A 26,203-nucleotide genomic window follows, 5' to 3' on the forward strand; every position below is an offset into this window, starting at 1 on the left:
GGCAACGGTAAGCACAGCATCTGTGAATTGCTTGATGAATCTTAACAGGCCCTATAGGAGTAGAGGCTGGGGCTGAATTTGGCCTGCAGCTGAACCTCTCTAGGATGTGCCACTGGACATCTACAAATCCACACTAATAAGACTGGGAGACTTAGAGCTTTGTTTAGTACATAGAAGCAGACACAGAAAGGCAACCCAAATGAGAAGACAAAGAAGCAGAAACCATATGAGAGAAGAGAACAGAGATCCAGATATAATGAAGTCAGGCAATCTAACAGATGCAGAGTTCAAAACACTGGTTATAAAGATGCTCAATCAACTTTTGGGAAGTGTAGGTACATTCAGTGAGAGCTTCAACAAAAAGATTAAAAAAAAACATAAAAATGGAAATGGCAATTACAAAAGGGAACCAGTCTGAAATGAAGAACACATTATCTGAGATGAGAAGTATATTAAATGGAATAAACAAAATGATCAAATGCCCAATCTAGAGGATGGGAAAGTCAAGTATTTGCAATCAGAATAGCAAGAGATAAGATGCCAAGACTATAAAAATAATTTAAGGAGCATATGGGACACTATTAAAGGTCCAAATATCTGTCTGATCAGCATACCTGAAGAAAATCAAGATGTCGAACAGCTCTTTAAAGAAATAATGATGAAAAACTTCCCTAACCTGGTGAATGAAATGGACATAAAACCCCAGGAAGCTCAGAGAATTCCCAAAACCAGGGATCCAAAGTGGCCCGCACCAAGACACATCATAATTAAAATGCCAAAGATTAAATACAAAAAGACAATCTTAAAAGCAGCAAGAGAAAAGCAGATAATTATCTTTAAGGGAGTACCTATAAGACGGGCAGCTGATTTCTCAAAAGAAACTATACAAAATAGAAGGGCTTGGCAAAAAATATTTGACATAATGAACACTTAGGATCTACAATCAAGAATACTTTATCCAGCAAAGGACAGATAAAGAGCTTCCCAGACAAAAATAAGCTAAAGGAATTTATCACCACCAAGCCAGTACTATAGGAAATGTTGGAGGGACTTCTTTAAGAAGAAAAAACATGTATCAAAAACAGGAATAAAGAATGGTAACAACTACATTCCTATCAATAAGTACCTTAAATGGAAAAGAATTAAGTGCTCCAACCAAAAGATAGAGTAGCTAAAGAATAAGAAAACAAAACCCTTACATATGTCGCATACAAGAGACTCACTTCAGATTAAAATACACACACAGACTAAAAGGAAGGGGATGGAAAAAGATATTGCTTTGATGGACCCAGAAGGTTTTTAAGTCAAACACAGAAAGATAAGCACTATATGATTTCACTTATATGCAGAACCTAAGGAATAAAAAGAACAAACTAATCAAAAACAGACTCATGATTATAGTGGACAATTTGGTGACGAACAGAGGGGAGGAGGCAATAGGGGGGCTGGGAAAATGGGGCAAAGGGTTAAAGAAGTACAGATTAGTGGCTGAAGAATGGTCATGGGGATGGGGAGCATGACATAGGGAATGCAGTTAGCATTAATATGTGAGCTAGGTGGAGGGTCAGGGGAGGGAGCAATTGGGGAGATTGTTTTATGAAATATATAGATGTCTAACCAATGTACTATACACTTGAAACTAATTAAAATGAAAAAATAAAATAATAAAAAGATTAACAATAAAAAGACTTAGAAAATTTATTTAAATGGGCTTATAGTGAATACCTAGCTTTCAGTATGTATTGGACTATTCCTTGCAATTTTAAGCCAATAATGAATAGACAAGAAACAGAAGCTCCTGAATGGAGTCAAAGATATGCCTCCCTCTTATGAGGTTGTCAAAGGAGATATACATGGAGGAATCAATGGCAAAGGCAAGAAAAGCACTTGGCTGGTTCTCAAATCAAACTTGCTTCAAGAGGAAAAAGCAGAACCAAGGCCAGGTGGCCCCTAACAATAGCTCTGTTTCCAGCTCTCCAGTAAAGCCTGTCTCCCTACACAGGCTTGTATTATTCCCTCAACCAAAGCATCTATTTGTCAGTTTAAAGTCTTCCCACACAGTAATGTAAGCTTGAGTAGAAAAAGGCAGTGGTAACAAGCATTAAGCTGCCCTTTCACCTCTTGACAGGACACCTGGAGGAGACATAAAATACAAAAGGCCACAAAGCTTCACACAGATATACTGTATCAGACCTGCTGCTCTGTGATGCTGCTTCACCGCCAGTAAGTTCTAATCCAGTTCATGGACCTCAAATCTAGTGTCCATGTTCGGTGTCTCTCTATTAATCTGCTCTTTCAGTCTATGATGTTGCAGATTTCCTCAGCAATAGATTAAAAAGGAAGACACTCCCACTAGCACAGCTTCATTTTAGAAGAGGTGTTAGAAGTCAGTGAAAGAGTGAGCTGTTCAGAAGGGAATCTGAGAACCTGAGAGCTGTTTCTGAAGGAATTTAAGTCTATTTGCAAAATGTGACCACTGCTCATCTGTCTCTCCCACTTGATAAATAAAGAAGGTCAAGCCAAGAGAAGGGATTCCAAGCATGATTCCTTGGCTTCTAATTTTATTAGCCCAGTAATGAATGGGGAATCTGATGACCTCTAAAGAGACTTTAAAAGGGAAGGCCTAAGGTTTGGCCAAGGCTTAAATTTCTTAAATGAGGCAATGGATATCTATCTATATCTATATGTCTATATCAATATCAATTATCTATCTATCTTATCTATATCATCTCTCCATATTTCTAACGCATCAAAATTATATAATGTAATACAAAGGCTTTTGACATAGGAAAAAAAGAGAACAGGTAGTAGAGTCAAGGTGTTTAAGCTCTTAGGCCAAATTCTGCACAGAGACAGCCAGACACAATCAAGCTAAAGGAAGGCATCTGGGATGTGGATAACGTATCAGTCACAACCCATAGAAACAGAGCTCTAGAAAGAACGAGAAACCTGAGTCTCAGAAGAGTTGACAAAATGTAGGACCAGATGAGAGGTATTTCCAAATGCCGTGTCCCTATTTGAGGAGGGGAGCTGATCGTCGTCTTAGACTCAGGCAGAGAGCAAGGCGCACAGGCTTCTTTATAAAAATATGTCATAATCCATGTGCAGTACTATGAGCTGGAACTTGTAGAATATTGAGACCACAAAATAGCCCTACTTAATATTTTTTAGTAAAGTTTGAAAAGACTTGGATGATTTTTCTTTTTATTCTTATTATTATGATTATACATTATGCCACTCTTAATTAGATTTAAAAATGCTGAGCTCTTACCATACAGCAGTATCTACATTTACTCAATTGACTATAGTGGAGTGAGGTATTCAGTCTGATTAGCTAGAAAGTCAAAGAGTGAAAATATTCAAAGGACTGTTTTCAATAAAATATCAAAGGCACGTATTTGATTGCTTCATCGTATTCACTGTTTTTGCCTAACCGTGTGGTATTGCAGTGATATTTTAAGTGGTTTCTGTTTGTGGGATGATTTTTTTTTTAAGCTCGAAGGGCAATAAGATTTATTTTTATTTTTAATTATTTATTTTATTTCCCTAGATTTATATTTATTTTTAAGCTTTTAGTATTTAAGTAATCATAAAGGGAAAAGATCACCTGGACCAGTACAATTTGGGACATTTACTGAGATGCTTGAGTCAGATGTAAAACAACAACAAAAAAAGGAAATAAATTAATAAATAAATAGTAAATATTCCTAAGTTGAGGAGCGGCACCAGAACAAACATGTGGCTTCATATGACAATTTGTAACTTGATATATCAGAGACCGAAAAGAGAGAGAGAGAGAGAGAGAGAGAGAGAGAGAGAGAGAGAGACAGAGAGAAATTAGTTCTCATATTAAAACAAGACCAAAAGAAATAGAATTAAATTGAAAACATAAATTAGAAGTTTTGTTAGAACTGCTCTTTCTGGCCCTTTGAAGAAAAAGGAAATTCCATCTTGAAAATGGCTAACACATCCTGCTTCACATGAATACTCATGCAAAACATTAAAAATGTGTCTGTGCAGGCATCTCAACAACACATCTGTTGCTCCAAAGTCTCCTAGCAATGTGACTACCTCTTTTGTGGGGGCAGGAGAAATCAATATAACACAGAAATTTAAAAAAAAATTGTCCCTGAATCTAAAATCGATTTTTCAGAGATATTTCTGGAAACTTAAAAATAAAAAGAAAAGAAAAAACAGTTAGGTTGCTAATTACCAGAAAGTGTTATTAAAACACACTAGCACTCACACATGCATGCAGACATAAATACTCAAAAACAATGATTACAATTATTCGAATTTAAATCCTAAAGGTATACAAATGTCTGAAAGTCCGAAAAAGGTTTTCAAAGCAGAAAGATGTAAAAATGCTGAAAAACATTTCTATCTGCTAATGTTTGTAACTTGATCACTATTTCTGCACTCACCATTAGGGGGTGGGTAAAAAGGGGAAATATCAGTGGTAAACTGTAGTTCTCAAATCGAACTCAGGATGAAATCTCTCAGGTAAAAGGGTATAAAATCAAAGATGCTCAGAGAGAGGAGATAGTTGAAGCAAGCCAGTTGGTGGTAATATAAATCTTCATTGCTCCCAACATTCAATAAGAGTTTCTTCCCTACCGAAAAAAATAAATAAATAAAAAGAAAGATGAAAATAGAATCAGGGGGTGGAATCTGAGACAAAGGTCTTCCTCTGGTATATTATGTTCAGAATCTAAGTCTGATTTATGAAATAGAAAATCCTAACATTTGTAAAACACGCATCTTTAAATGGCAGTGCATAGATGTTTAGTGTAAATTCTTCCAATGTTCATCCAAATCCATATTTTAAAACAGTGTCTAGAAAGAAACTGGCTTCTTTTGACTTGGTAGGACCCTACTTTGAGGGCCAAGGTAGAATCTCCATAGATGCTCACAAATGCACCTAGTTGAATAGTTACCAATATACATAAAATTCTGTATCCTTGGCCAGATAAATTAGAAACTTATAATGAATGGAGGTGTAAGTTTGTGTGGGTGTTTTGTGTTTTCATTTATATATTAGTCCATCTGCAAGTCAGTGTTTTCACACAGTGAGCTAAAATATAATATTAAGACTTAACAGAGGGATATTTCTCTCTTTCTACCAGTCTACAGAGACTAAAAGCATTAGAATGTGTCCAAATAAGAGCATCAATGAGTTAGTCAAACCGCCTTCCAAGAGGTGGTGGACACTTGGTTCACTCACAACTGCAAAGACAGGGAATGAGACAAAGAGGAACATTTATGCCCAGGAAAATAAGTCAGCTATGCCTCCTAACCTCGGCCCCTTCCTTATTCCTCTAGGCTCACAGAAGAACAATGCAGAAGGGAGCTCTGACATCATGATGGAATCACTTTCTAAAATCATTAGTACATGTGGCCAAATCAATGTCCAGGAAGCGTATGTCAGATTAGTAATTCTTCTCATTTGTGAGAAGTAATAGAAAAGGGGGGAAAAAAAGAAAAGAAAAACTAAGAGAGAGAGAGAGCAACTGTGTGTGTGTGTGTGTGTGTGTGTGTGAGAGAGAGAGAGAGAGAGAGAGAGAGAGAGAAGAGAGAAAGAGAGAGAAGGAGAATGAGGAGGAGGAGGAAGGGGAAGGAGAAAGAGGTCGTGACTAGGGAAGATTTATCAGGGCTGGGAATAAACAGAACCTCTGCCCTCTCACTATTACTTGTAAACACACACACACACACACACACTCACTCACTCTCATCCTCACAGTCTCACAGTTCTCCTTTTTTTTTTCTTCCAGTTGATCTTGGGCTTAGTAGTTAGAGGGAAGTATCCTGGAAAAAAGAGATCAGCAGAGCTCAGAGGTTGTTTATCATTTCTGTGAAGTTACTCTACTGGTCTATTCTGTCTTTCTGTATGTCCATTTAGATATCTCAAATGTCTATTGAAATGTCGCTTTCAAAAGTTCCCAGAATTTTATAAGGTCAATGTTTAATTAAGTCAATGTGAAGTACTTCCTAGGTGCATAGTCACCTTCTCTATTTTCCCTGTCGATCTATGCATATTTCCCACTGTTTTATCGTAAAGGCTCACAGAAAAGGTATAGTACCCACCATGTATAAAAAGCATAGCACCATATGTAAAAGGTATAGTGCTTACCACAGTAAAATGCCTGAAATTTGAAAATTATTAACAATCAGTTACTATATTTCCCTGGATTAAATTAGCATATTACTATCACCTCACTATTAGGAAATTAATATACATAACATAAATTTTCCCATTTTCAGACTCTATTTAGCCAGAGCCAAGGCCCTTAACACTAAGCTTATGTCTTTCTAAGGCAACAGACTAGAGTCAATGTTTTTTATAACCAGCTTCATTCTGGGCCATTTCCCACTATGTTTTGTAGCTTTTTCATTATCTTCAAAGTTGAGATCAATCCAATCCTAAATTTCTCATGATAGACACTAATCTAAAATTGTAAATATAAATGGTTATAGTACCTCCCCTAAACCATCTAATTATGGGGAAAAAAAGATACCTAGACACTATGGTAGATTATGATTTAATAACTGAGTCCTTTATCTGAACAGGTTACATATTTTAGCATAAACCTGTAAGAGAGGATTAGACATAGAGAATAACAACAAAAAATTAAACAACAAAAAATTAAATAGATGCTTTATAAATTTAGCACGTTAAAAGAGCTATTTTGCAGAATGTCGTTCTTTGAGGTCTGTCTAATATCTTTTCATGATTAGACTAGAATAGTAGATGTCTTTGGAGAAAGACGACAAAGGTTAAGTGCAATTCTCATTGCATCATATCAAGGATCATTTGATATCAACATGACTTACTATGGGTAATATTAACCTGATTACTTGATTAGGGTGTATATTGTGTGTGTGTATTATATGCATGTACATGGATGTATACATGTGTGTATATACACACATTCATATAAACATGCATGTACATGTATATGTATATATATATGTATATGTGTGTATTTGTGTATGTATAGTGGCACATGCTAGATTCCTCCACTGTGAAGTTCCTATTTTTCACATGTTCCACCTCCTTGAAGAAAGAGTATCTACATACATTATTTGATGTTTTCTTTGAGGAAGATTTGTCCTTTCCTTCTCATTTATTTATCCAATCATTCATTTATACCATTATTAGCTCTTAGATATTTATTTTATTGTTTGGATTATAATACAGATCATTATTTATATTTAAAAAATTTATTGTTATACTCGGTTTATCTAACTTAGAATCCAAATCAGGTATACTCTTCATATTTGGTTATATCTAAATCTCTTATAAATATTCTTTGATCAAAAATAACCCCTTTCCTTTCAAAGTGAAATGAACTTTTTTAAAAATTAGGTAACTTATTCCATGGAATATCACATATTCTGGATTTGACTGCTTGTCTATGGTGGTTTTTAACAAGTTCATCTGTGCCCCAGATTCCCTGTAGACTAGAATCTCGCTTTGATTCAGGTTAATTTTATTTTGTAAGAATTCTTCTTGGTTTTCATGGAGTACTTCATATTGCATTATATCAGAACATGCATACAGTCTTGGATGTCTCAGATTTAATAATGCTAAAACTGACCTGTGGGCTTAGGTGATGACAGTTCGATTCTTTCTTTATAGAGATGACTGTCAATCTTTTACAAATGATTTTGTCACTCATTGATTGCCATTGCCATGACGTACTTTTCATTACCAGTTATGCAATGTTGGTTTTCCATCATTCTTATTTCATTAATCAGCTTATTCATAATATAAGACTTTCCCAACATGTACAAGATCTAATTTTGTTACCCTTAAATATGATTTTTATGGAAAAAAAGATAAAGGGTTAATTTATTTCTCTTTAGTTAACAAATTTCAGAGTAATTAATGAGTACTCTAGCAACTTCAACTGGTTATGAGTTTCGTTTTGCTTTCCTACTCCTTAAAAAATTGATGCACACTGGTTTATAAAATATATCTACATATTTTAATCATTTGGAAACATTTTTGAGGCAAAAGTTGCCCCATAATTAGCCAGTGGGAGCTCCTCAAGTTGGCTCTTTATGTCTCTTTAGCATGATCCCATGAGAGTTTACTTGCTTTCTGTTTCAAGAAGACATTCCACATTCATTTTGTACATTTCATGCTACTTACCTGGGAATAGCTATTTCTCCAAGGAGACCTTACTTCTTTTAGTGGCAAACAGTATTTAGAAATTATTTCTGGACACTAGAGGTGATCATTTATACTAGACTGTCATGGTTTCTAGGCCTTTTGCAAAGAGCTAGAAAATATATATTTTGTTAAAAATGAAGATATCATGAACTCACAGTGATGCTTAAAAATCATATATTTAAGATTCCAAAATTTTTATTTGATAAATTTAATTTTATATTTGTAACCTTTTGCACTGAAAATATGGTGGCAACAATCATAACATAATCACATATTTTCTTTTACTTACAATCTACTGTAACATGGGCTTAAAATAACCACACCGTATCACTCTTTGCAGTTTCCTTATGCCCTCATCTTACAAAATAAAATATTGTATATTCTTTAGTTTGCAAAAAGTTCTTTAAAATTAATATTCAGAAATAAATAAAATATTCTGTATGTGATTTAGATCAGGAATTAATGGAACAGTCGTTCCCCTTGAATTGAAACTGTTTAATTAAATACACAGCTTCATCTACTCAGTGAGAATTTCTTGACCGTCCTGTTGAAATTCTGCTACCTCTATTGCCATATTTTCCAACATCTCCCCTGTGGTAGGCAGAATAATGGGCACCCGAACAGGTCCATGTCATAATTACTGGCACCTTTCAATATGTTACCTTGGCAAAAAGGACTTTGCAGATGTAATTAAGGATCTTGAGCCAGGGAGAATACCCTGCATTATCTAGGTGGGGCCAATGTAATCGTGAGGGTCTTTAAGAGGGAAAGAGGAAGTCAGGAAAGTCAGAGTCACAGAAGTAAATGTGATAACAGAAACAGTGGTCAGAGTGACAAGGGTCCATGAGCCAAAAGATGTGGACAGACAAAAGAAGTTGGAAAAGGCAAAAGAAAGAATTCTCCCTAGCACCTCCACAAGGAACACAGCCCTCCTAACACCCTGATTTCAGCACAGTCAAACCCATTTCAGACTTCTGACCTTCAAAAGTGTAAAATATTAAACTTTTGCTGTTAAGCCACTATATTTGTGGGAATTTGTTACAGAAGTCACAGGAAATCAATTCACCCCACCTCACATGTACACATGTGTTTTCTTTGTAGTATGAACCATAACATGCGATTTTTATATGTATTGGTTTGTAGACTCCTTAACTCTCTCTTTCCTACTAAAATGTAAGCTTTATGAAACCAATAGGCTATAACTTATACTATAGTCACTGAATAAAGTGTCATAATAAATATTTTTTGTGAATTAAGATTAATACAACCTAAGATTGTATTGAGTTGTCCTAGTGCCCAGTGAACTTATGAGAACAAAATAGCCCAGGACTTTTTTTCTACACGAAAGCTATTGTCAAACCTGTTCGTCTAGCAGAAGAGCAATTGATTGCTTGAATTCCCTTCCCACCTTGTCCAGATTTTAATTCTGTAACACCACTGGATGACTCACACGTCTGTTTTACCTGGTAGTCATTAAATATTTAAGGACAAGGACAATACCTTATTTTGTTTTGAATCTCTAGATCTTAATGCAGTGCCTGTCATTTGTTAGACACTTTATAAATATGTATTTAATGAATGAAATTAAATGAGTGGTGTATTTTGATTAAATTCAATTCATATTTATCTAATTCATGTTTATCTTCATGGTTTAAGTTTGAATTTTAAATTAATTTCCCCACATTATCAGATATTTTTCTAAACTATTTTCAATTCACATTTGCTATGTTTGACATTTACTCTTTTTTCACCCTAAAATATTTGTCTCTTATAATATGTACTAATTACCCTCTACACAACTTCCATTGTTTTAGGTGATGTGGACATAGAAACAGAGATGAGCAAGGTCATTCCTTTCTGAATTCACTTTTTGTAGTAGAGAGAGAGAATAAATTTAAAAAACAACAGAAAATATCAGTTAGTGATCATTTTTCTTGTCTTCTTCTGGGACTTGGCACAATGCTCAAGATGGAATTGGCTTTGATTAGAGTTAGCCCAGGGATGAGAAAAACTGGATTCTCACTCAGGCTCATCTCATCTCTCTGGCAAGTATGCAGGCTCATTATTATTCATGAGATGAAGTTGCTGTCACTTGTCTGACCTGTCTAGCTCACAAGGAGGTTGTAAGGACACAGTGTAAAAAATGTACAAAAGGAAACATATGGCATAGAACCTGCTTTCAGGACTGTATAAAATAATAACACTAATCTAACTTGGACAATCAATACAATCTATTAAACTCTTAATGTGCCAGACACCTACCATGCAATCTACATCCTTATTTCTGAGAGGTAGCCTGGTGCAATGAAGAACGAGATTCTGTTGTCAGACCACTTGGGTTTGATTCTGGCTCTGCCACATCAGTATATATTGCAAGAGACAAATATTTTAGGGTAAAAAAAGTAAATGTCAAACATAGCAAATTTGTGAATCAAAAATAATTTAGAAAAATATCTGATAATGTGGTGAAATTAATTTTAATCTAGGGTAAAGTGTTTAACCTCCCTGCACCTCAGTTTTCTCATCTATCAAAAAGACATAAAGTCACCCATCTCATTTGATCATCCCGTATATTAAATTAATAAATAATTGAGATGTGCATGCACATGGCGCTATATAAATGCATATTAAATAAACATCTTTTAATCCACACAACAATTTATTATCCTCATTGTATAGTTAGAGCAACTGAGGCTAAGCCCAAGGTGACACACTTGTGAGAAAGAAGGAACTTTACCCACTATATCTAACTCAAAATCCAGAGAGGTTCATTGTAGAATGAGGATGGGGTTGGCATTTGGCAATGTCTGGAGACATTTTTGGATGTGATAGTTGGGAGAGCGCTACTGGCCCCTGGTGTGTCTAAGGGAGCAATGCTGCTGAACATCTTACCACATAGGAGACAGCCCTCTATTACAAAGTAAGTATTATCTGGCACAAAGTGTCAATAATGTTGCCAGGTAAAACACTAGACAGCAGTTAAATTTAAATTTCACTTAAATAACATGTCCTTTCAGTATACATAATTCCAAATAGTTAGATAACTATGCCCCATGAAATATTTAGGACAATTTAACTGGGAGTCATGTCTATTTATTTGCTTAATCTTGCTAGCTATGAAGTATCTCATCAGCTCTTCACAAAAACTCCATGAATTTGTGGTGTATGAGATACCCCTATTTGTAGCGAATGAAATGAGATTCAGAAAGGTTAACTTGTTCATTGTCATAGAACTGGAAAGTGGAAAGACTAAGGTTAAGATACAGGAATATCATAATTCATTGACCAATGACTTTTTATTACACCTTTCTAGCCCTTAATGTATTGATTCAGAAATCTGGCATAATGACATGGGTTATGATTAAAGAGAATTAATAACAGACAGATAATTATTAAACTTGACCTCATGTTACAAGTGGCCTTTGGAGCCATCAAACCAACTTGTGTCTATAGAGGAAACTACAGCAGACATTCTCAGTTGTGCTGGGTACCAGGCCTATCTAAAGAACTTATAGTTGTTTTCATAAGTGTTTTACTGCTAAAATAAAGACTGAGGATGATGACAAGCATTATTTTATACCCCTTTTCATTAAAATTGCAAATGGGGTTAAAGAACACCATAGAATTTATTTCCTATACTAAATAGAACATGTTTGTATGTGGAAGAAATGAGTAACAGAAACTGTTTCATGAGCCACCATACAACCTTTTTAAATACATGCCAACCAAAGCTGAGAGAGGGTGCCCATGGGCTTAGAAGCTTGCAATAAATTTGATTGACTTCATTTTCAATTTAGTGATATTCCAAGTCAATGCTTAATTCTATTACTTCATCTTTTTTTCCCCCAGCTTTATTGAGATATAATTGACATATAACATTGTACGAGTTTAAGATAATGACTTGATAAATGTATATATTATAAAATGATTACCGCAATAAGGTTAGTTAACATATCTATCACCTCACACAGTTATCTTTCTTTTTTTCTTTTTAATTTTTTTAGTAATAATGTTTTCTATTCTCTTAGAAGCTTTCAAGTATCCAATACAGTATTGTTAACTATAGTCACCATACTGTACATTAAATCCCCAGATCTCACTCATCTTATAACTGGAAGTTTGTATCCTTTGACCAACATCTCATTTCCCCTAATCCTTAAGCCCTAGTAACTGACAACTTACTCTCTGCTTCTATGAGTTCAGCATTTTTAGATTCCACATGTAAGTGAAAATCATACAGTATTTGTTTTTCTGTCTGATTTATTTTACTTGGAACAATGCCCTCAAAGTTCATCCATGTTGTCACAAATAGCAGAATTTCTTTTTTTCTTGGCTGAATAATATTCTATTATATATATGATGCATATCAGATATTGTTATATGATATATATGACATATATAATATTTGTTATATATAACACATATCACATTTTCTTTATCCATTTAATCATTGATGGACACTTAGGTTTTTTCTATGTCTTGGCTATTGTGAATAATGCTGCAATAAATGTAGGGGCGTAGACATCTTTTTGAGATAGTGATTTCATTTCCTTCAGATATACACCCAGAAATGTGATTTCTGAATCACACGGTAGTTCTATTTCTATTTTTAATTTTCAAGGAACTTTCATACTGTTTTCCATAGTTACTATACCAAATTATGTTCCCCTTAACAGTGTACAAATATTTTCTTTACTCCATATGCTGGCCAACACGTTTTATCTCTTGTCATTTTGATGACAGCTTTTCTAGAAGATGTGAGATTATATCTCATTGTTTTTGATTTGCATCTCCCTGATAATTAGTGTTGTTGAGCACCTTTTCATGTATCTATTGGCCCTTTATATGTCATCTTTGGAAAAACTGTCTATTTAGATTCTTTTCCCATTTATAAATCATGTTCTTTGTATTTTTGCTGTTGAGTTTTATGAGTTTCTTATGTATTTTGGATATTAATCCCTTTAATTCATATGGAACCACATAAGACCTCAAGGAAACAAAGCAGTCTTGAGAAATAAGAACAAATGTAGAGGAGATCACATTTAGTGATTTGAAATTGTGTTTGAAAGCTAGAGTAATCAAAACTATATGGCACTGGCATAAAAATAGACATAGATGGATGGAATAGAAACAAGAGTCCAGAAATAAAACCACATATGTACAGTCAATTAATATTTGAAAAGCAAGTGAGGAATATGCAATGGGATATGATAGTCTCTTTAATAAATGGGGTTGGAAAAACTAGATATTCACATACAAAAGAATAAAATATGGATTCCTAGCTTACACCACTCACAAAAATTAGCTCGAAATGGATTAAACTTACATGTAGATATGAAACCATAAAACTCCTAGAAGAAAGCATAGGGAACTATCTCCTTGACATTAATTTTGGCAATGACTTTTTGGCTATGACATAGTGAGGGAGGAGGAGAATTCTTTCTTCTATCATCTTTAGTTCTTTGTCTAGACTAATAAAAATGATAGAAGACTAGATTAACAGGAGGCAAAAAGATTTAATATGCGTGTATGAGGAAATCACAATATGATTTCAGATCATAAAATGAGATTCAAAGAAATGCTCAAACTTGGTATCTTTTTATTCTTTTTAGACAAAAAAAATTTGTGAGAAATGACAGGACAAAGAAAGTTAGTGCTCATGAGAAAAAAATCTCAGCAAGGATTGAGTTTAGGTAGTAAATTAGTAAAGGCATTAGAAGGTTTGCTTATACAGGCCTTTTCAACTCTGAATTTTATAACTCTTATGGTAAGATTGTCTCTCAGCCCTCAGAAGCAGGGCATGCACCTATCACATAGATAGTCATTTCCGGCACTTAGAGAGACACAGGTGAGTTAGAGAGCTCCTCCCACTCACGGTGCTGCTTCTCAAGTGATCTTAATTCGAAATTATAAATATGACATTGTGGATGTCTTGGAGTAGCCTGCCCTGGGACCCAACAATACCAAAAGCACAAGGAACAAAGGCAAAAATAGTTTTATGTGACTACAAAGGAAAAAAAAAAAAACACAAAAATAAAAAGGCAACCTGTATAATGCTGCTTCATTTTTTTCATAAAAAGAAATCCTGAGAGATGAAAACAGTCTAATTTAAAAGAAAAAAAAAGCATGCATATATAAGCCATCCACTTGTGCAATACAATAGTTATGTTCCAAGATGTGAACGAACATGCCTTCCCCAACAGGAAGATCCTGATTGCTCTGAGTATTTTTTTTTTTTTGCTTTGATTTTTTTCCTGCCTCATAAGAAGAAAGCCATGGAGCCTACGGCTGGTAAGATTTTGTTTTGTTCTGTTTTATCAGGTTATATCTTTAGAAGATAGATTTGGAAGATAAAAATGACTCAAAATTTTTCCCTTGTATTTTGTATAGCTCGTGTGAGCAATATTTAGATAGACAAGAAAGGAAGGAACCTTCATTCTTGATTTACATTCTTTCGGGTTTTGAGGTATGGGGATCCACAAGGCTGGTAGTCATCTGGGTTTTCCTGGTGTTTCAGAGGGAAAAGTAAATGCCAGTAAAGTGTGTGACCTCATTTTCCAAGGTTTTTATATAGATCTTCCCTGAATGCGGAAATGTCCAAACAGAATCTGCATTACAGGATCACCATAGACTATTGTCCCTAAATAAAAAATAACATTAATATGACCATTATTGATTCTGATTTCCACAGACATATTCGACAAAGCAATAGGACAAGTGATGCTTGTTGCGCCCTGCCTGTAACCCACCAAAGCAGAACAAGGAGAACAGTCTGGAAAAGTACAACCTTATTTTGACTTAGCTGGGTTAGAATTCTGGGAGTGAAAATCCATGGGTTTAGAAAGAATGAAAGAGACCTTGGATATAATAAATAATTCATTCCTTAGGATACTTAACCAATAAAGAGAGAATATAGAAAAAAAAGAATATTCTACTTATTGAGATGACAGAGTGATATTTCTTGCTTGTAAGTCTCAACATTTCTGTGTTTCCAACAGATAGGAGACTAAGGGACAAAAGGAAAATATTCGTTAACTCAGTATCTGAAGACACACTTAATAACTTGCTGGATGATGTCTTAAGTGAAAAGGTGCTCAATCAAGAGGAGATTGAAAAAGTAAAAAAGGGAAATGTTACAACTAAAGCCATGGCCCGTGACTTGATTGACTTTGTGATTTGCAAAGGGTCCCATGCCAGCCAGTTATTTATTGACTATGTCTGCAAGAGAAATTCCACGCTTGCTTGCAAATTGGGATTTTCTTCAGGTGAGATTCCTCAATTCTGTTTAAGGAATATCTCAATTTGTCCTTGCATTTTGGCATGCAATATTTACTTTCTTATTCACTTGCCAGATAATAGATGATTTGTCAGCTCTTAATCTCATAACTCCTCACCCTTAAGCTCCCATTCTTGTGCCACAGATGAGCCTTACCTGCTTTCTCTGTTATCCTTTGCTTTATCTCTACAAAATTCTCCCAGTTCTCTGCTTCATGTTTAGACCCTATCTTACTCTTTGAAGTATCTTTCTATCAGGATAATACTCAGTCCTACAGAAATAATTTGGAAAACTTTATTCTAATCTCTCAAGTAAATAAAAGACAAAAACCTTTACTTTGGTCATTGACAGTAGGCCCTGTGGTTCATAAAGGCTCTCGAATATAAATTAAAAGCCCTTTTTCCCTCACCTTCTCTCTACCTGACTTGGACATGTTAAGCCATTTCTCTGGACATATGCTCCCCTTTGCCACCTAATATACAAAACTCAAGTTTTTCAATAATGAGAGAAACAGCATGCCATCTCCTTTGCATAAGGAAAGTGTCATTGTTTCCCCAACTATTTTTTTTTTCACAATTAGAAATATTAGAAATGTTCCTCGTAGTCTTCACTGTGCCAAATCCAAATGTTTTTCCTCAGGAAAGAAACTAAAGAAATTTCTGACATCTCAAGTGTCTCAAGATACTTTGATAACATTATAAAGTCAGGGTAACAGAATGCAAAATGGAGTACTCAATAAAATGTCTTTCCATAACTTGAAAAACTTTGACACCACATTTTACTGAGGCCAAAGACCACAATTCTTAACCTGGCACATGTTCTGCCTCTCCAGTCCAGCTTCTATAGCACTTTGCACAGCTCTTCATGTTACATTGGACTTCTCAAAATAGAACACAATCACTCTCATTTTAAAAGTCTTATACTAAATTTATTCTAGGACTCAGATGGCCTACAAATTATCTCAATGGTGGGAGCCTCAGTTTGTAAAACAATTTAGGTAAACTTTAACCTGAATTTCTTTAACTCACTAGTTTATTCATTCATTCATCCTTCATTCCTATTTCTCAACAAAAACTTTGACTACTGCCAATCATTCTATTTCACCTTGGGCACATATAACTTTAAAATAGAACTCACATGGATTTAACACTCCAGTGGGGAGGAGGTAGCAATTAGAAGTAAAAAAATAAACATGTTTGCAGATATCGATAAGAGTTATAAAGAAAAATAAAAGACGACAATGGGATTGGTTAGGACAGAAAGTAATTAGAACATTAACTGGATTTGGTGGTCGTTTAATAATGCTAATGATATGAATGACAAAAGCCAGTCTTGCTAGGTCTAGGGAAAGAAAACCACAAACAGAGAGGACAATAAGTGCAAAGGTCTCAAGGTAGCAATAGGCAAAGAGGATTCAAGAAACAGAAAAATTGCATGTGTTGCTGAGCAAGAATAAAACAGAAGTAAAGTTTAGGCAGGGATTTGATCATGCAGGTCCTGAAATGGCATATTAAAGCCACATGGATATTATTTTAACTGAGATGAGAAGCCATCGGAATGTTTCATTCAATGCCAGTGTAATTTCCCAGAAAACAAAATTAATTGTAAGGACAGAGAACTCTGGCAGCTCAAGCGTTTCCTCAGAGGAAAGTTTGCAAAATTTGTCTGATGGATATCTGTGATTATGATTTAAGTCTTATTCTTGAGAATATTTACACTGGTCTTTTTGCAGAATTTTTGCTCTTGAAAGATGTTGAACTAAGGGCATGAAGTATATTGAATGAACTTCAGGACTAAAGAAAGAGAAAGTCTTATGTACTTTAAAAAATAAAAAACATCATAGTCACTATTAGGGCAATGAAATGTAGTAGGATAAGAGTAGATGTAGAGAGATAAGATGTAATGTTCAGGCTGTTTTAGTTATCCGTATGGGAGAATATTGGTGCTGAGAATGAGAGGGTATCAGTGAGAACCAGTACATAGGATATATCTTGGTGATAAAGTTAACAGGACATACTAAAAAAATGGATCTGGGGGATAAAATGGGTAGAGGGTAAAAGAAATAGTAGAATCAAGGAAGACCTTTTGGCTTTCTGCTTGGGCAAATGAGAAAAGCAGTGTCATTTGTTAAGAAGCAGAACCATGAGAGGAAAACAATTAGAGAATCTTATTAGATGTCTGTCTTTCTAGTCTTCCCCAGAAAGTCACATGCATACATTTCTGCATCTTGGGTAGATCTTGTAATCAAATAACTTCTCCCACAAAGGAGTTGTCTCTCTTGCCTGACCACCATTCATCTCTATTAACAATATGTTGAACAAAACTATAACTCTTACAAGCTGTCTTCTTACAAAGTTTCCTTCTATCATTTAAGAGAATAAGTTTCTATATCGGTTTCTAGGGTGTTATAGGATATGAGGCCCAACGAGAGAGCCAGTATACCAGATACCACAATTCTGATTATACCATGTATTTTAAAACTCTTACAGAAACTCTTGTTAGAGAAACAGAGTCAGCATCCCCAGGACCCAAAAGCAAACTCAAGCTATGTCCTTATGAAAAATTCCTGGAACTATGCAAAAAGGAGGCTGGAAGGGTGAGATAATCAATGAATGAATTGGGGGTGGGTGGGTAAAATGAAGTGGAAAATTTCCTCAGATAATCTTTTTAGTGATGTCTTAAGACACTGTAAAAATTAATAAATAAATATGGGTATGTAATTTCTTCTATCAATAAAATTGGATATGCAATAATGAAATAATAATGTGGCAGTGCATTACATATAGATGCTAAAACGTATATTTATACATAGATGTTGTAAAAACAATGCCTGTATAAGGGGCATAAACATTTAATTATGACCAATGTAGACTGAAGTACGTGGAGAATGTCTTTAATATTAAAAAATTTTGAGATGGATCTTACACATTAGATAAGTTTTAGTTAAATGGAAATTAAATGGAAGAGAAGGGGGAAGAAAGGAGATAATATTCTAGTGTACTCCACAAAACCATTGACTAAAAAGCCCACATTTGTTCTTGTTCACCACTCTGGAGTTTCGCTCTTTTAATTATACCCTGGGTTAGAGTCCATTGTTTATTCCCTCTGCTTTCTATCAGAAACTTTATCTTCCATCTACTAGAAACAGAGAGTAAAGAAAAAATTCTGGCAAAAGTTTGAAGACAAACAAAGAGCTGTCACATCTTGAGAGTGTAAATCTGACACTGTTGTGGATGTGTAAGAAAAAATGTGATGCATCTAAAGTGCATTTGTTCTGCAGATTTACCCAATAAGAGAGAAGGGGGACCGCACTCGCCTGGCCCTCATCATCTGTAACACAGAGTTTAGCTACCTCCCAAAGCGTAATGGTTCCAACTATGACATCAATGAAATGAAGGTGCTGCTTGAGGACCTGGACTACTGTGTGCAAGTGGAAGAGAATCTCACAGCCAGGGTAAGAGGCTCTTCACTGTGCAGTACATATAAACTACAGGCCAATATACCTCTGGAACTTGCTTTCTTAAACTTTAAAATAAAAAAGTTAAGGTGGCATCTATAATTATCTATACCTCCTTTGAGTAGTGTGTATATGTGTGTGTGTGTGTGTGTGTGTATTTCAGCCACAATGTTGTCATTATTATTGTAGTTAATTTATTATTAAACCAAACACTGCTCACTTTGTATAGGAATTACACACACACACACACACACACACACACACACACACTTGTTCTGGAATGTGATGATAAAGTGACAGCTGGAGAAAGGGATTACCTGGAAGGCACTGTAGTCACAGCCACTGATAGAACCGTGGTAATACTGGGATATGTAGGTATGTGGAGGGGTAGAATGTCCTATCTCTTTTACTGCTCTCGATTTCCTCAAATCTCTTGCTAGTGCCTCCTAAAGGTCAAACAAATATTGAAACTTGTTGACAAGAGAGCTCAACCAGTATGATCCAGAAAGCCACAAAACAGGGAAGATAAGAGCAGGAAATGGATCTAGAGATTTCAAGTGAAAAATAACCAGCATATAAGAGTGACATCAGGAAAGACAGAGGTGTAGGATGTGCCAGAAATCCATCTCTTCACCTGGAGAAAAATTGTTCTGACAAACGATCTGAAGCAACTATTTTAGAATTCTGGATTGTATTTGAACACTTGCAGCTCCAGGGAACATCTTGGCTGATAAATTGCCATTAATTTTGGTCAATTTTAGCTGTGAGGACAGTGATGACTACTCATCCCTAACACCAGAGTCTTGTGGCAGGCAGCTATAGGATAACAACATGTGTTTATGGTGCCATTCAATAGACCCTTGCCCATAATAAAGAAGGACCTTGTACTTCACATATCAGGGTTCTGTATTCTGACTGTATTGTTGCTTTCGATTGCTGAAGAGTGGACACAGAAGCTGGGTGGTATTGTTTCAATCCCCACAGATTAAAACAGCTTCCAGGGGATTTAATGGAGCTGCACTTGTTTTTGTTTGTTTGTTTGTTTGTTTTTTACATTAAAAAAACAACTACGAGTATGGGGAAATTTAGAAAGCTACCATTTGTGCCCAGGTTCAAAAGATACCTGCGAAGACCAAGCTTTAACCTCAGACTAATCTCAGGCAAAAAGATACACTAAAATAATAATAATAATAATGAAAAAAATCAACAAAATTGACAAACCATTAGCTAAACTAACAAAGAAAAGAAGAAAAAAAGAATCAAATAAAATCAGAAATGAAACTGGGGTCATTACTTCCATCTTTAGGAACATAAAATAATTATGAGAGTGCTATTAATAATTATAATACTAACATATTGGATAACGTAGATGATATAGATAAGTTCTCAGAGACACTAAATCATGAAGATATAGAAATTCATGATTTAAGACTAAATCACAAAGAAATTCATGATTTAAGACTAAATCATGAAGATATTCAGAAATAACCTACACTAGTAAGGAAATTAAATTACTAATCGAAAACCTCACAACAAAAAAAGTTCTGAACCAGAACTTTCTATTGGTGAGTTTTGGCAAACATTTAAAGAAAAATTAATATCAGTTTTTTTCAAACTCTTTGAAAAAACTGAAGAGGAACAGCTTCTAACATATTTTAAAAGGCCAGAATCACTCTGAGACTAAAGATAGATAAAGATATAACAAGGAAAAAATTAGAGGAATATCCCTTGTGAATATAGATGTAAACATCCTCAATAAAATGTTATTAAATGGAACCCAACAGCATATTAAAAGGATATTCACCCTGGCCAAGAAAGATTTTCCCCAAGAATGTAAAATGTTTCAATATAAGAAAATCAATGAGTACAATACATCAGATTAATAGAATGAAGGGGGGGGGGAATACATGATAAACTCAGCCAATACCTAAAATGGCATAAAATAAAATCTAAAATCTTTTCATCATAAAAATTCTTAGGAAACTAGGAATTAAAAAAAAATTCAGCATAACAAAAGGTAATTATGAAAAACCCACAGCTATCATCATAGTCAATGGTGAAAGGCTAAAATCTTCCCCATTGAGATCAGAAAAAAGTAAGCATAATTGCTTTCACTGCTGCTATTCAACATTGTAATAGAAGTTCTAGCCAGTTATTAAGCAAGACAAATAAGTAAAAGACATTCAAATTGTAAGTGAAGAGGTCAAATTATCTCATTCACAGATGACATATTCTGTATTCAAGAAATCTATTAGAACTAATAAATAAATTCAGCAAGTTGCAGGATATAAGATCGACATACATACAAAAGTTAGTGTTGTTTCTATACATTAGCAATAAAAATCTGAAAGGAAAATTAGAAAAGCAATATCATTTGTAATAGCACTTAAAATAATTATATACTTAGGAGTAAATCTAACGAACGAGGTGAAAGACTTATACACTGAAAACCATAAAACATTGATAAAAGAAATTAAAGAAGATCTAAATAAGTGGAAATAGAACCCATTTTCATAACTTAATATCGTAAGATGCCAATACTACCCAAAGTGATCTATAGATGCACCATAATCCTTATTAGAATTCCAACGGCCATTTTTTTCCACAGAAATAGAAAAGTCAATTCTCATATTCATATAGAATTGTGAGGGACCCCAAATATGCAAAGAAATCTTGAAAAAGAATAAATTTGGAGGACTCATACCTCTCGACTTTAAAATGTACTACAGAGCTATAGGAATTAATATAGTACTGATATAAGGACAGACGTGTAGACCAATGGAATATAATAGAGCAGCCAGAAATTGATTTTTAACAAAGGTGCCACAAGTATTGGAAGGGGAAAGGGCAGTCTTTCAACAAATGGCACTGGGAAAACTGGATATACACAAGCAAAAGAATAAGTTATACCCTAACCTTAAACCATATATAACATTAACTCAAAATAGATAAAAAATCTAAACTCAAGAGCTCAACTTATAAAACTCTTAGCAGAAAACATTGGAAAATATCTTCATGACATCAGATTTTCTAGAAACAACTTCATGGAATGTCACCAAAAGGACAGGTAATAAAAGAAAAAAAAAATGATAAACTAGACTTCGTCAAAATTATGAACTTTTTTTGACTTGAAGAATATGATCAATAGTGAAAAGATAATCTGCAGAATGAGACAAAATAATTGTATACCTTATATATGATGAGATTAATATTCAGACTAGATAAAGATCTAAAACTCGACAACAATAAAAATACAAACAACTCAATTAAAAAGCAAGAAAGGACTTGAATAGTCATTTCTCCAAAGAAGATATACAAATCACCAATAAGGACATGAAAGATACTTACTATCATTATCATCAGGGAAGTTCAAGTCAAAACAACAATAAATGAGACAATACTGTGCGCCTACTATGTAGTCTATTAGAAACACACGCACAAGAAAAATAACAGTCATTGGCAAGAATATGGTGAAATTAGAACCCTGTGCATTGCTAGTAGGAATGTAAAATGGTGCAACCATTGTGGAAAACAGATTGGCAGTTTCTCAAAATGTTATACTACTATACAACCTATTAATGTATACTTCTAGGTATACATATAAAAAAATGAACAGATGTTTGTACACCATTGTTCACAGCAGCATTAATCACAATACATAAAAGGTGGAAACAATCCAAGTGTCCATTAACAAATGAATAGATAAACAAAATATAGCATATACATAAAGTGGAATATTATTCAGCAGTAGAAAGGAATGAAATTTTGATACATTCTACAACACGAATTGGCCTTAAACACATTTACTGAAATAAGTCAAACACATAAGGACAACTATTATATAATTCCACTTATCCAATATATTTAGAATATCCAAATTCATAGAGAAAGAAAATAGAAGAGAGGTTACCAGCAGTTGGGAGATGGGTATAAAGGGGAGTTATTGTTTAAGGAGTGCAGAGATATTGTTGCAAATGATGAAAGAGTTTTGGGTATAGATAGTGGTGATGTTTATAGAATACTGTAAATATATTTAATACCACTGAATTGTACACTTATGAATGGTTAAAATTATAAATATTATAATATGCATATTTTGAAATATTTGCCAGAATTATTCTAGAAACTGTGACATTAACGGTAACAACAAAATAACATAACAATGGCCACTTCTGAATACCTTCTATATATCAGTCCTGGAAAGTGCTAGGCAGTTATCATTTATTCTTTTTATTTCTCAAAGCATCAGTAGAAAGGGCAAGTATTAATGATCTGATGTTTAAAAGTTTACTCTCTTTTAGGCCATGGAGTTAGTGCTAAAGACATTTGCTGCCCGCCCAGAGCACAGGTCTTCAGATAGCACATTCTTGGTGTTCATGTCTCATGGCATCCTGGATGGAATCTGTGGAACTATGCATAATGATAGAAAGTCAGATGTGCTATTTTATGACACCATATTCCAGATTTTCAACAATCGAAACTGCTGCCATCTTAGGGATAAACCCAAGGTCATCATCATCCAGGCCTGCAGAGGTGGTGAGTTCTGATGGGGTCCAGAGGTCAGGGAGGTGAGTGTCATGCAGGGTCATGATGTTTTATATCTAGTGAAAACTCTGTGCCTCACTTTAGTGCAATTATAACAAATATATTTCTTTGGTAAGACTACTTAGTGGCAACAATAAAGAAATTGGTGTACAAATAAATATAAATGCCATCCACTCTTTGTGAACCATAGCAAGTGATGATGATATTGATGTTAACTCTAAATTATCTTTATGTAAAATTATTAATATCTGGCTTGAAATGGTTTTAATTTCAGCATTTGCTAATCAAAATTTTATAATCCCTGACCTCAGAAGTATTTCACATGATACTAATAAGAGATCAAAATTTAATACAGTGCTAAATAAGTGAAAGAAGCCAGGCTCTAAAGTCTATATAGTATATAATTCTATTTATAGGACATAAGAAAAAGGCAAAAAAACAATATCAGGTCAGTGACTGTCAGGCAGAGTTTGAAAGGGTTATTCTATATCTCAATTGCCATGGTAGTTACATGACTGTATATGTTTATCAAAAATAGTTAAATGTACACTTAGAGTGAATTTTACTATAATTTATATCTTGATAAACCCAACCAAATAATTATGACATTGCTTTCTATCATAAATATTTTATTTCAAGCTTTTTAATATAATTATATCACTTGAGGAATGGCTTAGAAGAAAAAAGCAGCAATGGGGAAGGAAAGAAAAAAATTGTTTTAGAATCTTATATCTGTTGTTGAATAAAGCAGATATTCCTTTTCTTGGCTTTTCACTGTTATTTACTATTATTAGATCAAAAACTGGTTACTTTACTTAAGAATAGTTAATATTGGTTTTTAGCATGATTACTATCCCTGAACAGGCACGTTGAGGTCTAGATGGTGGTCACCATTCATTGACATCCTGTTAGATGTGAATAGAGATAATGTTGTGTTAGGCTTATATTACGTGTATGAGTGTGTGTGTGTGTGTGCGCGCGCAATTAATTAGAACACCTTAACTGAGGGCCTCCTATTTATTTAGTCATTCAAAGATTACTAAAATGGATTTAGCAGTGAGTAACAAAACTGGATGGTGTCCCCTCAGGAAACAGTGGAGAGGCCTGGGTCAGTGACTCTCCAGTGCACTCAGCAGACAGCCCTGAAGGACCAGAGGACCTGAAGAATGGTGGTGTTCACAAGACCCACGTAGAGAAGGATTTTGTTGCTTTCTGCTCCTCAACCCCACGTATGTGTCTTTCATTTGCATGCAAGGATTTGTGGGGATAAAGCCTGCCTGCCTACATGATTTGGCCCAATATCCCAGAAAAGAAATAGGCTAAAAGTCTTCACAGGCATTTATAAATAAATGAAGAGCTGGTCCAAATTTCTGCAGCCTTCTTTTATAGCTTCCTTTATGATAATCCATTCTCCCTCTGGTTCTATGACCACCCAGATTCCAGTCTTATATATCCTCTAAGAGATTAGTCAGGAGGCACACAGGAGTATCAGTTTAGTGAGTCTATTATGTGTAATAGCATCGTTTCCACTGCTGAGAAAATTTTTCAAAGAAAAAGAGAATGTGAGCTCTCTTGCAGAAAGTATACTTTCCAGTTTTTAAAATGAGAAATTTAAGTATAAAATATTGTTAAAAGATCATTGAATAACTAGTAGCATCTGGTAAAGTGAGATTACAACCTAAAGCAAGTAAAGAGTTTTAGAGATTCAATTCCAAAAACTATCATATTTAAGGTGATATAAATTGAAGAAGATAGTATAGTAGAGAAGAGAATTCCCAGCACTTGACAGAGGCAGACAGAATTTCTAAAATGCTCAAGCAAAAGTTTATTCTTACTTAATATATATTATTAATATATGTTATTTAATTTGTTATATGCAATAAATCACTATATTATATACAATTTTAATTATATTTATTACATATAATTATAATATAAATATAAAATATAATTATGTAATTATGTATAATATAATAATTTATTATATATAACAAATTAAATAATATATTACTATATAATGAATATATATGAAATATATAATCTCTTTCCACAGATAAGCATTAGATATAATATATCATATAACATATACATATACTATATAATATATATGAGAAAAAAATATATAGTCTCATTTCACAGATAAGGAAACTAAAGCTTACAAAAATCATATAAATTAACTGGTTAAACACTGGTAGTATTCAGATATAAAACCAACTCAGTTTGACTATGAAGTTCTGGCTATTTTAGCTAAACTAACAAAGTAATAGAGAAGTTATACTATTGAGGTCCTCAGAAGATTCCAAAGTTAGAAACATGTACACTTTTGTGCTCAGGAGTGGGCTACTGAAAAACCAGAACACAGTGGTCTTAGCAAAAGCAGTCTCTGTTTGTGACTGATCTAGGAATTGGACCAACTATTGTTAACTAGGAGGGAACAGCCCCAGGGTTACCTGATGGCCAGCCTCTTTTCTGAAGAGGGCATCAATGATGTAGTATTGAAGCATATTCTGAGCCACATGTAGGCTCGATAACTGCTCCATCGATTTGTAGTTGTTTGTCATTGAAAAATTTTTCAAAATTAAGTGAGAAAATATTTACTAGAAAATATGACCTACAGTATCAATTTAAACCTGTTACTTACATTTTGAACTCTAAAACAATGGTTCTAGAACTCTATTTCCTCATTTGAGATGCTATAACCTTTATCTTTCATGGTTCAACATAAGTCTGCCATGTTGATATATAGAGT

The 26,203-nt window shown here is 34.3% G+C and overlaps 1 protein-coding gene across 1 annotated transcript in view; it reads left to right on the forward strand.

Annotated features, from left to right (window-relative positions):
• Nucleotides 1-26,203, forward strand: part of LOC107504289 (caspase-13-like) — a 46,046-nt gene that overhangs the window by 15,289 nt on the left and 4,554 nt on the right. Inside the window, exons 2-6 of the mRNA XM_036221562.1 lie at nt 15,175-15,441; nt 17,942-18,048; nt 18,733-18,906; nt 23,211-23,445; nt 24,543-24,683. Coding sequence (XP_036077455.1) covers nt 15,175-15,441; nt 17,942-18,048; nt 18,733-18,906; nt 23,211-23,445; nt 24,543-24,683 — 924 coding nt within the window. The remainder of the gene's footprint in view (nt 1-15,174; nt 15,442-17,941; nt 18,049-18,732; nt 18,907-23,210; nt 23,446-24,542; nt 24,684-26,203) is intronic.

This window comes from Rousettus aegyptiacus, unplaced genomic scaffold, assembly GCF_014176215.1.
Source record: "Rousettus aegyptiacus isolate mRouAeg1 unplaced genomic scaffold, mRouAeg1.p scaffold_m13_p_5, whole genome shotgun sequence".
Lineage (NCBI taxonomy): Eukaryota > Metazoa > Chordata > Mammalia > Chiroptera > Pteropodidae > Rousettus > Rousettus aegyptiacus.